The following is an 18,457-nucleotide window of genomic DNA, read 5'->3' on the forward strand; positions in this document are numbered from 1 at the left end:
AAGTTGTTTTGTTCTTCCTCGTAATTTTATTTTGAGATTTTTTTATTTCCAAGTATTTCAATCTTAAACTTGAACTGTTGAGTAAATTAAATTGAACATAAATCTTTCCAAAATGCAGATCTCACAGTTGTAAAACTGGAAGCATATGGTTTAATCTTTTGAGAAAACATCAGACTGTGGGATGTGTTCAGTCTCAAAACGCATCCTATTTTACAACTGCGGGATCTGTTTGGCAAGTTTTATGTTCAATTTAGTTGGTTTTTAGATAGGTACTGCATTTTTATTAACATTGTAAGTTAGTGCAATATTTTATTTTCAAATATAAATTTATAAGAAATTAGACTGAGAGATATTGCAGTTTTAAATAATCATTTTTTATTAATTTAATAATTAACGCAATGAACTTTCATTCGTTTTAATGTTATTCTTTCATATCTATCTGTATAATTAATGTTAAATTGAGGTACTGATATGATTTTAAAAATAAAACATGTATCACTGTTTATACAAAGAGGTTGTGTCAAAATCGGGATTATTTTTTCAGTAAATTACGCTCCTATTCATATTATCCAAAAATAGAGCAAGTTTTGTTACTAAATTCTATTCTTCAAATCTGATGTCATTAAAACTCCGGTAAAGGAATCAATAGGTGTTTTTGTTTGTACAAAGCTGAAAACCAAGATAGATGGCTATAGTTATTTTCATCTTGCTTTTCCAGATAAGCACTTAGAGAAAATCATGTCTGCTGATGCCTGGTCTTCAGGTATTTTGATTTTGCCATTCTATGGCTCATTAATATCTGAGCAGAAATTTGTACCTTCTGTTAAACCAAGGCAAATTAAATTTTTTGTTTCTGTTTCTGCGAGCTCATATGATGCTGTTGTTGCTACGGAATCAATATTTAATGATTCTTCTTTGAATTATGATTATTTTCCAAACCAATTCAGTGTTGATAGGGCTGATTGCAACTTCTGTAGATTAGGCAAGAAATATAGTGGTGAAGTGGTACTTGCAGTATGCTCCAATATCCTTTAGACACCCTGACTTAGAAGCCTTCGATGAATGTGTCTGAGTGGAAATATATTTATATGGAAGGATTAATCTTCTTGGGAACCATTACTTCAGTCCTGATATTAAGCCTGAGTATTTTGGTAGTTTGTTCGATAAAATCAACATTAATTCTTATAACATTGTTTCAGTGAGGATTTTAATGCCCTAAATATAAAATGGAGTAGGAAAAGTTTAAGTAGTGGAGCCCACTTTAACGCTAAGAAGGTATATTGCTTAATTCTATGGATGACCTTAACTTAGATCAGTATAATTTCCATTTACCTGTTGGAACTTCATCCATCTTAGATCTTGATTTATCTAATAAAATCGTTTACTGCAAGTAATACTACCACAAACATCTTGAACAAAGCCATTGTGTCAAATGATTCAGACCTATAGCTAAACACTAAACTAATTTAAAACTTACAAACAAAATGAACTTAAAAAGTTCTTGTGGCATATAATTTCACCAGTATCTGTAAGAAAACAACTCAACCTGTGGCCACAGGTAAGAGAAAAAGGGATTGCTTTCCTGACCTGCATCAGATCTATTAGATTTGACTTTACAGCCTACAAAGTAAGAGGGCAATGGTAATAGCTGGGCCATCAAAGTATGGATGGAGATATTTATAAGAAATGGTTGATCGAGGTCAAACCATGAACCATTGGTTCCTTTTAGCCGCTCTGTGGAAAAAACCAGAGAGGTAGTCTTACTGGCAAAACTACAAGTTTCTGCCTTGCCCAGATCGGCTGAGTCAGCAGACAAGTCTGCTGAATTCAGCTCAACTCAGTGAAGAAGGTAGAACATACTTTCCTTGGGTTTTAAATGGCCTATTGAATAGAATTGCCTAATACAGAGAAGAAGAAATATGTGGTAAATAACCTAAAGATTTTTCTGGTCTAAAGGCGTTATTAGTATTGTTATCTCTATCAGTGTCTCTAACTAATCAGACAATGAGGAAAAACAATTATCAATGCTTGGGACCAGAGACCAAGAAGTGATAATGATAATATTAATAACAAAAAATTGTAATTTTAGTTAGTATGACCAATACCTAAAGAAATTTCACTTTATCCAGGATAAGGGCAAAATGCAAGTAGCCAACTAACAAATATCAAATTAATAAAATGCCTACGACTTTTAAAAAGCAGGTTTCAATGGTCATTATGTTAAACAATATTAGGTGCAATTTCATTGTGTTCATCAAAAAAAGTGTAATTTGCTTCAATAAAAAAATAGATAAATTGAAACAAAAGCAGCATAGTTAACATTAAAATAAATAGCTATAGATGATTTTTAGATGTTTATTACTGGCTGCTAGTGGCCATAACAGTGGCTGAATGCCACTTAAACAAAAGACTTCATTATTCAGTCTGTAGTCACCTAAAAACCCACTACAGTCCCTTATTTTAATGTTAACTATCTTACATCCATTTCAGTTCACCAATTTCTTTTCAAATTTAGTTACATTTCTTTTCTTGAACCGTGCATTTAGTAATTCTAAATTTCACAAATATCATTCTCAACAAAGTGTAACATGAAGTACCTACATAGTATGTGTAAACTAGTAGTTTAAATTGTTGTGAATCAGAAATACATATTGAACAATTTTATTCAGTTTCATTTTTATTTCTTGTAAGGATTAGTTCACAAAATTAAAATAAAAAATTGTATAAAATAATGGTAAAATAAATATTACAGTGCAAAGGTTTTACTTATTAGAATAGCAAAGGAATATTATCTTAAATTTAATTTTTGGGTTCTAATTATTTTCTCTCTGTCTCATTAAAAAAGAAATTACCCAAAATGTAGTATTCATTACTGAAAAAAAATTGTCATTTTTTTAAATAACATCATATGTTTCAGGTGGTTAATAGGCTTCATCAGGGAATCGTTAATTTCTGAGTCACATGTAAATATGTGTAATTAATGAAACTATTAATTTTTTTTCTTTATGGCTTATTTTTCATGAGGAGTGAATTATATAACGTAAGTAGTAACAGATGCTCACTATAAGCTCCACTGTATATTATGTCCATACTTGTATATTTCCAAATATGGCTCATATATAAAATTGCTGATTACCTTTCAGTAAGGGTGGAAAATTCTACTGTACGTACAGTATAGTAAAAATCTAGAAAAAATTATATTTTACTAAAATACAATTTTATGGGCAGTATATGTTGATATACAACTAAATATTATTATTATGGGCAGTATATGTTGATATAATAGACAACTTGGTCTAAGCCTTTCATCCAAAGGTCCCGGGTTCAAATCCTGGTCCGTCATGGAATTTTCACACGCAACAAAATTTGTCATTCATCTCATCCTCTGGAGCAATAACTAACGGTGATCCCGGAGGTTTAAAAAAAAACAGACAACTTGAATTTTTGTTAAATTAAAATATAAATAAAATCCTTTGAAAAACAAGTTTATATCTTCCCTAAGGATGCTCTGCAATAAACATATGAAAAATCCAAAATTCAGTAAATCACAAGGTTGACTAGAACAAATCACAAGATTGATTGAGAATTTTATTATTAAGGCAAATTTTTATTTACCAATTTACTTTTTCAATACTGTTACATGAACACTGTTTAAATTGTAGTGAATCAGAAATATTTCTGGAACAATTAAAAATTTTGTTTTTTTGAACTACCATTAATTCTTTCCTGAAGCACACAGTGTTTATTAGTAATTGGTGATGAACTAACAGGTAGAGGTCATATGGAACCACCTACCAATTAATAATAGAAGCAAAGTCTTGCACAGTTTGGATATTGAAACTGAAACTATAGATAGCATAACTTGTACGTGCTTAATGTCTATGAACAATGATTTCCTTTCATTTAATTAGATTTTAGCAATATCAACTTCTACAACTGCTATGTCTTCAAAATTCAGTAAAGTGTTCTGAAAGTGGTTTCTATCAATTATCTTTTTACCTTTCATCTTCACAGTTATAGGAAGTTCATACTGAGATTAATTGTTCCTCAACTAGAAAATAAATAGTTCGTAATCAGACAGGAAATAAATTTTTTTTCTTCACATATCAATAGTATTATGTTCATTTTTCTAGAAATACAAGTATTTATCAAAACATAAGTAAAATTACGCGCTGCTGCCAAATAATTTCTAATTACTTGTTATATATTTTTTTTGTACTCTAATAAAAATTTAAACCCATCCACAAAGGACCTCAACTATGAAAATAATAATCCACTGATAATATTCTGTATCTATGGTTAAATAAAAAAAAAACATGTTTATTACTCATTTATTTTAAGTATGTAAAATTTTAACAAAACAGTTTTAAACAACTAAGCATCAATATAAACAAAAAAACTGATAAATAAGACTAGTAACAATATACACTAATAATAATAATAATAATAATAATAATAATAATAATAATAATAAGTAATCCAAAGAACATCCAGTCCACAGCATGAATACAAAGATATCTATAACTTTCCCAATGGAAACATACATAAAACCTGTGTGTAATATCAAATTCACAGTTATTAATATTTATAATTGTAATTTTATAATTAATTAACTTTCAAAGTTATTTTACTTGCATATAGTTAAAAAAAGAAAAAGAAAGTATTTTAAACAATAAAAATGTAAATGAATGGAAAAAAAATTAAACCTAGTAAATGAAAAACAGAAAATAAGAAATTTAACAAAAAAAAAAAATTAAATAAATTAATACATGGATATTAATAACACATAAATTTTAACAATTATACTCTACATTACAAAATTATTTAATGCAAATTAAAAAAGGGAAAGTCACTTATTCATATTCAGAAATTTCCTGACAGCTTCATCTAAATAGCATATAACAAAATTATAATCTTAATTCAAAGATAAAACACCTATTTCTTGATTTAGAAAATATTAATTCCTTAAAATTTTGAAAAATCATGAAAGATTTTGATTTCTAGTTATCATCAATAGAGGAATTGTAAAATAAGGGTTACGTTCAAATTTAACTTAACAGAATTTGTTATCAACTACAACACTATATAATTTAACAAATTTTGAGGTACTTTTTTTCATATTATCACAGTACAGTAAATTAAATAAGAGCAGAATATTTACTAAAAATAAGCCACTTTGATTTTGTTTATGAATAAAAAATCATAACATAGCTGTTTAAGTCACTAAGTAACATAATTTTGGGATATATTTTACAATAAAAGTAGTATTGAAAAATAATATAGAGATAAATTATTAGTAAACATCAGTTCTATCATACTTCATTAGAGAACCAAAAATAAAATAACAAAATATTTTTGTGATAAGCTTCTTCAGTAGTTAAAATGATAGACAAAGATAAAAATGTACATGTTTTATTATTTTTTTAGCTATAAAAGCTAAAATTAGCTTAATTTGGTGACAAATCAATCTATTGATAGCTGAAAATACTATTAAGATCCATTGTATTCTCCAGTAGTGATCTAGCTGCATTTAAATGTTTCTTTAATGTAAGGTAAGCAAAATTAAAATGGATCAAAGTTGAAGTGTTTTTTCGAGTGAAAGGCTCTTCAACAAAAACATACTCTTTTTGAGCTAGAGAGTTTTGATAAATGTGATTGTACGCAGTTCTCAAAACAGGAGTACCCAATCTGACCGAAATTACATTTTTTGTGAAATCAAAGTCATCGTAAAAAGTAAAGAAGGCAATTAGAAGTTCACCCAGTGACATACAGTTGCATGATATCCATGCTGTAGACCAGTATCTGAACAAATCAAGCTGTCCGACTTTGGTCAAATTCTCAAAGTCAAAATTATCTTTATCGATTCGCTGCAAGCAAGGCAGCACTGGAGGTGATACACCACACTGTAAAAAGAAAATAAGCAGTAATTGCAAAGTGTAGCCAGAAATCATTGCTATAACTTTCCCAGTAAGAGAGTGATGACGTGCCCATAATTTTATGATGTTGTAAAGAGGCTTTAATCTCCAATCGCATCTAGTATATCCATACAAGAGGGCACTATTTGCAAGAGCAATAGAATTGTTGCAGGTAATATCAACCATGACAGGAAGGCCATTCAAAACAGTAAGTTTTAGGCTAGGTATTACAGTTTCAATAATACGTAGACCTTCAATGTCTTTCATAGATTTGAAGATAGATTGCATATTTGTGAGGTGAAACAGATTATCAAAATGTTCTGGTATACCAGTTCTACTTGGAGCTTTCACATAAAGATTCAAATCAGTGTTACTGTCAGAAAGACCACTCAAAGTTGATCCAGTCAGAAACAAATCGTAGTCTGAATTCTTTGTTTTTAACAAGAGATACATTTTTTTCCAAATTATGATTTTTTTAAAATAATTTTTTATAGGTTCCTGATAGTCCAAATACTTGTGCCATATATTTTGTGATAAAGTAAACTGCTCTGTCATTCCATACATGTAATAATGACATGGTGTAATGTACTGCTGAACTTTCCACCAAATTTTCATATATATATCCATTACAGTGTCAGTATTTAAATCATCTCTTACTTCTGCAAGGGATGAAACTGATCCTACTTGACTCTTTGAATGTTGACTCTGCTGTTTTTGCAGTCCTTCATTGGATGCACTATTACTTTGATTCAGGGATTTTCTGCTTCCAGAGGATGTTTCTCCTAAACTCTTAGGTGTTTGGGTACTAATCACTTTCTTTACTGTTTCAATAGTGCCACTGCTTTTTGAGCTTGAGCTAGAATTATCTACAGTAAATGTTGACTTGTTATTTAAAGATACCTTTGATCGCTCTTCTCTGGGCTGAGTTGGGGCTGATGTTGATGTTTGCTGTAAATTATGAATCTTCCTTCTTGGCTGATGGCACCAGCCTGGTTTTTTATGTGTATGAGGCCAGGGCATCTTCATAAACTGTGGTCCATGCTGTCCAAGAGGTTGTGATTGGTTTTGGGAAGGCATAGTAGAGGCATCAAAAACTGGTACATAAATGTGATCCAAACTCTGTCGCACATTTGGTGGGGGTCTAGTAAATACAGGTGGAGGTGTATAAAATGGGGTTTCCGGTACACCCACATATTGATACATGACTGGTTGTTCAACGAACCTGATGTCTTCATATGGTGGATTGTACATCTGCCCTTCAAGTGGAACCTGATGTCTTGGTGTTTGAGGTTGTAACCCCTGATAGTTCTGTGTATTTGCATTATACAATCTCCAGAAACCAGACATCTTAATTACACAGGCTTAATTTCAAAAGATCTGTGAACAGAAATCACATGAATTAATTGATGTAGTAAAGCAAATTTGTTCACAAGGGTTTACTCCTTTTTTTAAATTTAAACAGGATTAGTAATCTGGATTACAGTATGAGCATTGGTAGGTGGAATTAACTCATCAAATGCCATTGAAATAAAAAATAATGTAGTGATTAACAAATATGTTACCAAGTAAAAAAGAAAAAACAAATCTATAACTCTTCTAGTGTATATTATGAGTTAGAGGGATGAATTTTTATCCACCTGTTTAATATCAACTGACTATCATATTATGGGTGAAAATAGGAAAAAGGTTATGCGTTTTCATGATCAGATGAAGAAAAGTAGACAAATTTTTACTAATAATCTATAACTATAAGCAGCATGTGATACTTTTAGGGCTTCTTAAAGACTATGATATGAAGAATTTTTAATAGGGATTTTTTACTTTCTTAAAAATATTGAATAATCTTACAAGACCTAAACCAAAATGATTTACTAGCAGTGATTTCATTCTTTGTATAATTAAAATTTCTTGTAAGGATTAGTTCATAAAATTAAAATAAAAAATTGTTTAAAATAATGGTATACTAAATATATCAGTGAAAAGGTTTTACCAATTAGAATAAGAAAAGAATATATCTTAAATTTAATTTTTGGGTTCTAATTTTTTTCTCTCTCTGTCTAATTAAAAAAGGAATTAATTAGAATGTAGTATTAATTACTGAAAAAAAATGTTTTTTTTTTTTTTTTTTAAATATCATATATTTTGGGTGGTTAAATAATATGCTTCATCAGGGGACAGTTAATTTCTAAGTCACATGTAAATATGTCTAACTAATGAAACTAGTAATTTAATTTATAAAAATTTAATTAATAAAAGTATTAATTTTTTGTCTTTACTGTTTATTTTCTATGAGGAGTGAATTATTTAAAGGAAGTAGTAACAGATGCTCACTATAAGCTCCACTGTACATTATGCTCATACTTGTATATTTCCAAATACAGCTCATATATAGAATTGCTGATCTACCTCCTGGTAAAGTATGGAAAATTCTACTGTATGTACAGTATAGTAAAAATAGATTTTAGTGGTAAAAATCTAGAAAAAATTATATTTTACTAAAATAAAATCCTATGGACAGTATATGTTGAATAATAGACAACTTGAATTTTTGTTTAATGAAAATATATATAAAACCCTTCAAAAAAGCAAGTTTATATCTTCCCTGAAGAGATGCTTTACAATAAACATATGAAAAATCCAAAATTTAGTAAATCACAAGGTTGACAAGAGCAAATCACAAGACTGATTGAGGATTTTATTAGTAAAACAATTATTTATTATTTACTTATTTACTTTTTCAATCCTGTTACAAGAACACATTAACATTTGTAATTCTGGCTTATTGTAAGCGTGAGAATTTTAAAGGGTTTTAAAAATATATAATTAAGGATCATGATATTATGATCACCACATTTTTGTAACAAGAAAAATTGTTTCTTTAAAAATGTTGGAAAACATATAAATAAAGGCATAAAGGTAAATTATTTTTATCAAAATTTTACCATGTTTTTAAACTGAATTAAAAAAAAAAAATTACTATTATAATATAATATAAACAATTTTTAAGGATGTACAAAACTTTAAAAAAACATTTTATATAAAAAAATAATAAAACAACTAATTTTGTGTAAGTGAAAAAGTAATCATTAAGAATAAGATAAAATGTAAACATGCAAAATGTTTGCAGTTTGTTTCATTTTAACCATTTCATCAAATGTTTTGAAGGAATGCTATTTACATGTACTCGTGTCTGAGCAAGGTATTTTTTATTAAAAGTTTTATTTCTTAACATAAAATTTTGCAGATTAGTCTATGGACTGACTTGTAGTAAACATTTCAAAGAATTTATGTCAAAACATAATGGCAGTATTTAATCGATTTTCTAATTTCTAAGACTAAACAAAAATTTAATTAAATTTATTTAGGTACAGTTAATTATTGAATAAAAATAAATCTGTACTTGACGTGGGAATAAGAGTTATGGAGGCTGCAAATTTAATGAGGTATCTTGAAAGAAGACAGTCTGCTACTAGAAAAAAAAATTTTAGTAGAACAAAAGAATGTGTGTAAAATATTATATTTCTGTTATAGAAATATTAAATGAAAGAAATTATAGAATGAAGAACTGTAAAGAAATAAAAGGGGAGATTTTTGAGTGATACAATAAATGCATTATTAAAAATAGAAGATGTGAAATAAGAAAAATTAATGGTAATAGAAAAAACCTTGTACTTCTGCACAGATGAAATCAAGCAATACTATGATGTCAGCAGTAAATTGTAAATTGTCAACATGGGAGTAAATTGTAACAGGTTTCGTAGAAACAATTATGATGACATAAAAGTGGCTTATTTTAACCATCAATAGAAATATGAAAAAAATAATAATAAAAAAGCTATTTAAACTTACAAATGTGATCAGAATAACAGCTCTGAAAAAAATTATCTTTAAAAAAAAGAAATTAGTTCATTTTCAGCTATTACCCAACTGAATGGGAAAGTAAATAATGCATTCTTTTCCTACACAAAAAGGTTATATTACTTTGTTGCTTAATAATATTTCTCTCTTTCTTTCTTGTATTTGTAATAGATAAAAAAACATATAAGATCCAAACAACAATAGTGAAAGAAGTAGTAATGTTAACTATAAAGCCAGCTGCAAAGGTGAACAGAGTGAAAGTGTTACTTGTAGGACTGAATATCCACTGCATTTCAATGGGCCTGGGATGCTGATGTGCAACAGCGTATTAAGCTTAGGTACTTCAAAAGTACTAGCTTCATATTGATTGAGTTTGTGGCATTTCTACAGTTGTGACACATGATATAATATTTTTATTTTAATTAAATTCATTTTGAGTGTACTTATGGCGGAAAGAACATTTAAAAAAAATCACCAGTTACAAATAAATTACACAACTTAAAATGATGACTATATACAATAAATAGAAGCATAATAATTAAAATAAAATAGTCAGTAGGTTTGCAAAATAGATTAGCCATTATAAATTCAATGTCAGTCCAAGAAAGGTCAGTATAATTAACTTCTTATTAATTTTATATAAATACAAAATTATATAATACTTTTATATTTGTATTGCATTTTATACAATGCAGAAATTATATAATTAGCAAAAACGATTAAATTAACTACATAAAATAATTCATGTCCTCGTTTATATTCCTTAAAAATACAATTCAATTTTTTAAACGCTCTTGTAAAGGTTCAATTCTTTACATAAATTTTCCTGCAGAATATAAACTACGGGCAAAAATACAGAATTAAATCCATGAAAATACAGGTCTCAAACATTTAATTTTTCTAGTTATGGCTAATGAAGGACTTTTCAAATTTATCCTTAAATATAAGTATATTATTTCTAAAATATAAATAATTATAAAATAAACAATTATATAATTGTTAGCACAACAATATAATTAAAATTATACAATAAATAATTTTATTGTAAAGATAAATAATTGGGAAAAATGTATAATTGATAATTAAAATTTGAACCAAAAGAATATAAAAAGTTACCCGTTTTAAATTCCTTAGAATTATTTGTAACTCTGGAACTTAAGGTTCCATTAAGTTTTCAAAAAGCCTAATTGGAGTGGCATATTTGTTTCACGGACTAAAGGCTTCAGTAGATCATGAAGGAGAATGGAGAGTCATGGAACAGACAATACTAACTAAATTTTAGAGCAACCATGAGAAACCCTAACAACACACTAAGTCCAAATTACATGCATTAGCCATACACAAAACTATCTATCGTATTTTAAAGTTTATGAAATAATATTTGCTGCATCAAAGCAGGATTGACTTCTTTTTTTTTTAAAGTTAGGGAATCCCCTTGAATACTTTAAAATATTTTGGGGTTATTCTGTAGGAGAGTGGAGACTCTTTTTGTCTTTAGATAAGATATAAATATATGTTTTCAATCTTTACATCAATGTTTTCTGGACATTATGTCTTACTCAAAAAGATTCTATGATGTCCATGAAGGGAATTGATGGATGACAAACTGACTATTGATATATATAATACAAACTATAAATATTGTTATCAGATAATGTTCTGAAGAATTCTAACAAATTGTGATTTTCCACTTTTTAGAACCATGCACATTCTTAATAAGCTCAGATGTATCCAGAATTTATTGGATCGATTGTTCTGAGTTAATTTTTTTTTGTAAAGTAATTCTTTTTTTATGTCACCAAAGAGTGCAGCTATCTCTAAGATATAAATTAGGAGTTTTGGAGGCAAATTAATTACATCTGACTGCATAATGTATTTGTTGAGTTAAGTTAGGCTAATACTGTCTCACTTTATGAAAATAAATGTGGTGCTCTGTGCTATCATACTGATAGAAAAACTATAGTCTTTTTCATCTGTCTATTGGAAAAATCTATATACTTCCCATTAGGCGATCACTAAAAACAATTCTTCCAATAAATTACGTATCAATTATATCACATCATACACTTAAAGAAAGTTGTGGTTGTAAATTTTCTTACATAACATTGAATTTCAGTAAACTTTCTAACTTTTAACTTAGTTAGCTATTTCATTTTGCATAAAGATACTTTTGCAGAATAAACTTTTCCAAATTGTTATTTCTTAGATCCAATTGGAAAAATTTAATCTGAACTCACAATCACCTTCTTAAAGATACTGAAGAGTTTATATAAAAAAGACAGAAATTCTCTTTTAGTCTTCACTGTATTCTACTGTACAGTTTATCTGCACAAAATGAAATGTTTCTAGAACTAACTGAGGACTGCGATATATCATCTGGATATTTCCTTTTTCAACAGAGAAGCGACTTGATAGTATATGAATGTTGAAAAATGGAGACAAAATTCTGATTAGGATTTCTAATTTTTCCAATTTATGTATGTTACAACTGAGGCATTTTCATTGAGATAGATCATAAGAAAAAACGATCCATATGTTCCGTATTTGATAATTGAAATGTCATCTTCAAATTGTGTACTACAAATGATACCGTGTAAAATATGCATCTATATAGTAACGTAAAAAGCAGATTAATATTATATCATGAAAGTTTTGGTTAGCTAGGTATCACAGATTTAAATTAAGTATAGCAAGAGTATTATAATTAACTATAGATTAATTATCAATTAAGTTAATACTTCTTATTAACTTTTATTTTTACTGCAGCTAATTATAGCATGGCAATATTTTTATTCCTTTGATTAAGTCCACTATTAGCAGTAATAAATTTACTTCAGATTTTCTTATAGAATTAAATTTCTCCTTTTTTTATGTTCTATGGGTTAGATACTCTAAAATGTTACGACATCAAGTTTAAAAATCAAGTTAAAATTTTTATTTCCATTCTGTAAGGGATCTGCCTTAGCCTCTCTTTCTATAGGTCGATATCTCCATACTTGAATTATAAATCATATTCTCTCAATTTTGTAATGACTCAGCCAATTGCTGTGGTACCAACCCTGAATTTCAATTGTCTACCATCTGCAGTGTATACAAAAATTTCCATTTTTAAACCTATCTAACCTTGAATGTCAATTAATTGTTTTATAAGCCTCGATTCTCCAGTCTTAATTATCAAGTTCTGGGTTTAATGTACAACCCATTTTTTACTATATGGGAGAGTAAAGCACACTTTATAGTTTAAAGGGAATTATTGTTGATGTTTTACTTCATTAATCTGTTCTTATGTTTGTAGATATTATTAATCTTATTATTTTTTATATAGGCTTTTCCATCTGTGCAGTTTTGGAACCTAAAAAGTCGATACATTTCTGTATAAAATCAATAACTTTTGTCATTTTTAATTAAAAATTTAAATATTATATCTGATCCTGTGAAAGACTACAAATAACCTGAGTATCACTATGAGTCAGCCCTGATGTGCATTATCCTTTTCATCTACCCAACTCCTTTCCTTATATTTTGTCCCTTCGTCCTTAGATAGGTATTGAGAAAAAATACATTAGCTGCAGATGTTGCTACATTTCTTGCGCTGTTCATTTCTAGTCACTGGTGAAGCAGCTACTTCTTTATTGGTGCTCAGTGGACTGATGACTTTGCTTGTATTACTGTTCAAGAACTTCGATTATCCTATTAGGGGTGCTCAGAAAAACAAACTACTGGTTTAAATACCTATCATGTAAAGCCAAGTCTTACAATTCCTAAATTTAAATCTAGATATGAATTATAACTGATAATTTAAAAATTATTTTGCAATCTCAAGTCTCAAATAAAGAATAATTTAAAAAGATTTTCCTTTTTATTGACTTCCCTAACCTCAATTTATTCAAGATTAAATTCTCTACAGATATTATCAGGTTTATCAACATTTTCACCAAATAAATGAACTTTATTTACACCAAATCGAAAGAAGAACAGCTTTGATTACTTTTATGTTGTCTTATGAAGCATCTCTTAAACAGTAATAAAGATTCAGCTGAATGATCCTTCTTTTTAAATACTTCAAGTAAAATTATAATTAAAAATCATAAGTTTTGCCAAATTATTTACATCCACAAAAATCAGTATTGTCTTAACGTTAAGCTTAAATTAACGGAAATATCTTTCAGTAGCTATAGCTAAAAACAAAGTATTCTTTGACACAAGTTTATATTAATATTTTCTATTTGCATTGTATATTCCTGATATTCATCTATATTTTCACGGGATACTAAGACACTCTATACAATGAAACATAATAATGTAAACTTGAATTAAACATTCAAACATATAAGTAAATATTTTAAAGTTATATTGCAGAATTAATGAAAATTAAATAATGGAAATAATAAAAAAAACTCTTCACTAATGAATTCTTATAGAAAACAAAGAATTCTAACTGAACACAACTGTCTGATATAATCAGTGCGTTCATAAATCCCTTACGATTAACATTTTTGATGATCAAACGTTTCAATATTTAGATTACCACTGTGATTAAGCATTAGCTTATATTTTAACAAATAAATCAATGTCTTTCTGCCTAATGAGATCTAAAAGATGAAGTATTACAGCCAAAAAAGTAAGTAATATTATCACAGTCTATCTGTCTGAGAAAATTTTTCATTGTTGATTGCTCCCAACATTTGTAAAATACAAGTAGGCCTAATTTAATTTTCTTAAAAGAACCAGATACCATGTGAAAATTTGACATCATAAACAGATTACTACATTATTCTGGAGATTTACTACAAACATAAATTTTTCCAAACAGCAATTTTTATAAATTAGGTATAGTATGATTTTTTGGATGAAAGGAAAACAAAACTTATGCTTTAGAACAACAGCATATAGATATCATAATTTTTATAACTTTAATCAACACGGATATAAAAATTTCACACTTCTGCTAAGAATATTTACTTTAAAGGTAAGCTGTATATTATCTAAACATATAAAATATATTAAATTAAAAAAAAATACTCTTTTATCTAAATAAAGTAAACCACAAGGTGTAGAGTTAGGTTAATGCGATAATACCTAATCACTGATCTGAGTGTCATTAAAAGATAATACAATGATAATTATAAAAAAACACCAAATATGAAAATCAAAATTAATATAATAAATATTTCCAGTTATTTGAATGCTATGATTCCGAAAAATAAATAAAATTTGCAAAAGGCTAGGGTAATTTACAAAAACAAATTTTCTTAGTAAATGGAGATTGTAGTCACAAAATGTTGAAGGTAATAGATCAATTACAGTAAACTACAATAACACTCACAGAATGTTATGTTAATAACAAAAACCATACTTTTTGAAAAAAATTATCAGGAAACAGGCTTACTTGTAATTTTGAATGATTAAGGTTTGATATTAGGCCTAATTACATTATCAGCCTCCCACTTAAAGAATATTTGATCATAACAAACACTTTAATACTTTGGACACTTCAAATATTAAAAATAAATTCATTTGCTTTAGTTTTGCTTTCTAATGGAGTATTAAGAGATAAAAATAAAGTTTTATGTAGATTGTTACCTAAAGAGTGTCAGTCAATTATCTTTATAAAAGAGTATCAAGAATTCAGAAACGAACTACTAAAAACAAAATTAAAAATACTCTACGATTAAAAACTTACCTTTTATTATAAATAAAATTATTTAACATTCATCTACTGTTTGTAAATAACTAAAAACCTTACATTTTAGGTTTCAAAAGTGCTATTTTACAAAATGTAGCGGTTCAAGGTCAGTTCAATGATTTTCAAAAAATACGTCCTATTAGTAGATATATCATTAAAAAATAAATAAATTACAGAATTCACCGAAATATAAAATATGATAAATTAAAATAAACATGTAAAATTATAAACTGGATATCAGGAGAAAATAATCTGTTCAGAAATACACAACCTAACATTCAGCTGAAAATCATACTAAACTTGCATAAGATGAAATTAATTCAATTAAAAATACAATAATGTTGGTAATAAAATACAAATTTTATTAGAGCACATTAAAGTTTATTAATGATCTGAAAATGAATTATCAAACATATTTTAGCTGGACCAAAATTTAACATCGACTTGATGAAGTAGAAAAAAAAGTCGAAAATATTCTAACGTCTGAAAAATGATATAAATTGCAAACTTTCGATTTGGAATTTACAATCTATTTAATATATAAAAGTAATACGATAGAACAACAATTAAACAATAATTTTAATAATTAATTAAATACACCGATACTTACCGATTGGTAAATACTTACCGATATTATCCAGAAATGGTGCAAGTATATTTCAAAATCGAAAGTTACGCAAACATGAATTTACGTAATAAAGAGAGAAACAGTATTCTAACTCCAAAGAAGAAGATTAGTAATGGGTTACATAGAGATAACATTATTTGAGAAAAATAAGGAGCCGTATATAAAAACGTCTTTCTTATATTTTATAATATATTCATTCTACAATAATCAATTATTATTCACTAAAAACCTACAGTAATTATAAACAATAAGAATAGAGAAAATTAAAAGAAAATTGCTGAATTAAATCCTCTTTTTAAGCTTTATATAAAATGATATAGCAACACAACATTAGGTTTGACACAACTCGAGACTAAATGTAGTTTAATCCTGAAGTTAGAAAACTGTTTGTACATGAGGTTAAAATAATGTAAACAGTAATACAGCAATACTGATAAACATTTCTGAGAAATAAAGGTATCGACAAAATTCCACAACAAAATAAATAAGTGCATAATTGCGCAATACAACCGAAAATTTATTGGTATACATTTTGACATGTGAATATATAACATATGAATAATCAGTTTTTTTCGAACACGTCATGTCAATAAAACACAACCGCCCACCACATACACACACACCCACTCGCACGCGCGCTTAATTATACAAATATAATAATTATTTTATTATTATTTGCGATTGGATATGTTGGATCACACAAAGCAGTTATGATTCAATTTTTTGCGTTTCCATGCAGCTCTCATTTTTTTTCCACAGTTTCTATTTATTTTTTCTGTTTATTTGTTTCCTAATCTCTTCGTGTTTCATTCTCTGAGTGTACGTACCAATTTTTTGTCTCTAGAATCTTCAATGAAAAATTTCCGACTAAATTTTCTGAGCTTTTACTAGGTTTTTGACTTGCTGGATCCAAGGGATGGTTTTCAATCGTTCTATGTAGATCAGAATTTTGCGGTGAGCCTTGATATTGGGAATCACGCATATATATATATTGTCGCCGAGAATGGCTTCGATGGCACGTGGAATTAATAACTTTGTAGTAGCCCTGAGAAGGGCCGTTTTTGTCGTCGATCGGCTTCGATGGCTCGTTCTAATTTATAACTTTATGGTAGCGCTAAGAAGGGCCATTTATTGTGTTAGCTCTGAGAAGAGCTGATGGATCCGGAAACTGATCTCCGGCGAAGTCGGGGAGTTGCAGCTCATCCATTGAAATCAGACCGGGCTTCCCCTCAGCGGCAGTTGGGTCTTCACTACAGCGTGGCAGTGGTGGCTTCCAGAGCCCCTCAGCGTCGGATCGGCGTCGATCGTCTTTCGCCGGCGCGGCCGAGGCAGCCCCGAACGATCCCACGCTAGGCCGGCTCCTGCTGCTGAGTCCCCTGGCCAGGGCGATTGAAGTCCGGCGAGCTGGAGCGGGAAGGTAGCGTCCGCGTCCAGCAGCTCCCTCGGCGGGCCGCTCAGGCCTGCTGCTCCGCCGGGGATGTTGGCATCCGCTGGGAAGTCCCATGTTGAAGCGGCCAGGGAACTTCTCCTGTCTTCTTCCATCTTCTTCTTCTTCTTTCTCTTCTTGGTCTTTTTCAGATGGTGGTCGGCGATGAATTAAAAATTCACTCTCGTGCACGGTCTTTTATTGGAGCCTGAGAGTGGTGGGGCCCTAGCGCCGCTATGGTGGGAGAACTGCGAGGCGGGAGTGACGCTTGTATTAGCGCGTACGTATACTGTGTACCACTGACATCTGAGCTGCTACCGTAGTCGTCCGCCGATATTAAATTAGGCATATATGTGGTAACAACTCTCCCCCGTTCAGGTGGGCGTATACGGATCCACCTCTGATGGATCTTGCTGTAGTTGAGTTGTCAAGCCGTGTTGTGCACGTTTCAGCCTGGAGTCGTGTACCTTTAGCCGGGTACCTTTCCGGTCAATTACATAAACTTGCTCTGTTCGTTGAAGGACAATGTATGGGCCTTCCCATGGAACCTCGAATCCTGCATATCGACCATCGAGAGCAGGACCGGCGTACTGTCTGACAAACACTTGGTCGTCCACCTCGAATGTCGATTGCTTTTCTCTGCTGCCTGTTAACTTCTTTTGACAGTAGAACTCCTGGTGTGCTGCTGCCTTTTCCTCTCTTTCCTCAGTGGATTGAGGCGGTTCCTCTGCTTTTGGGTGTTGCCAGTCCCCGGATCTCTTTAGCTGTCTCCCAATGAGCAGTTCGCTTGGTGGCGACCGGCTTGGTGCCGGTAGGGGCGTTAGCCCGATTTCTTAATGCGAACAGCACTCGTGGCACACTCTTATCCCAGGTTAGGTGTTGGACACCCTGCTTGGCAGCAGGATAGCTCCAGCGGCAAAACAATTCCTCCTCCAAACAGATGA

The 18,457-nt window shown here is 29.8% G+C and overlaps 1 protein-coding gene across 1 annotated transcript; it reads right to left on the minus strand.

Moving 5' to 3' along the window:
- Positions 1-5,463: 5,463 nt before the first annotated feature.
- Positions 5,464-7,281, minus strand: LOC142322813 (poly(A) RNA polymerase gld-2 homolog A-like). The gene has a single exon (XM_075361884.1). It carries the CDS (start codon positions 7,260-7,262, stop codon positions 5,469-5,471), a length of 1,794 nt encoding a protein of 597 aa, XP_075217999.1. The 5' UTR covers positions 7,263-7,281; the 3' UTR covers positions 5,464-5,468.
- Between the last annotated feature and the right edge of the window lie 11,176 nt (positions 7,282-18,457).

The sequence above is a fragment of the Lycorma delicatula genome, chromosome 4, assembly GCF_047948215.1.
Source record: "Lycorma delicatula isolate Av1 chromosome 4, ASM4794821v1, whole genome shotgun sequence".
Lineage (NCBI taxonomy): Eukaryota > Metazoa > Arthropoda > Insecta > Hemiptera > Fulgoridae > Lycorma > Lycorma delicatula.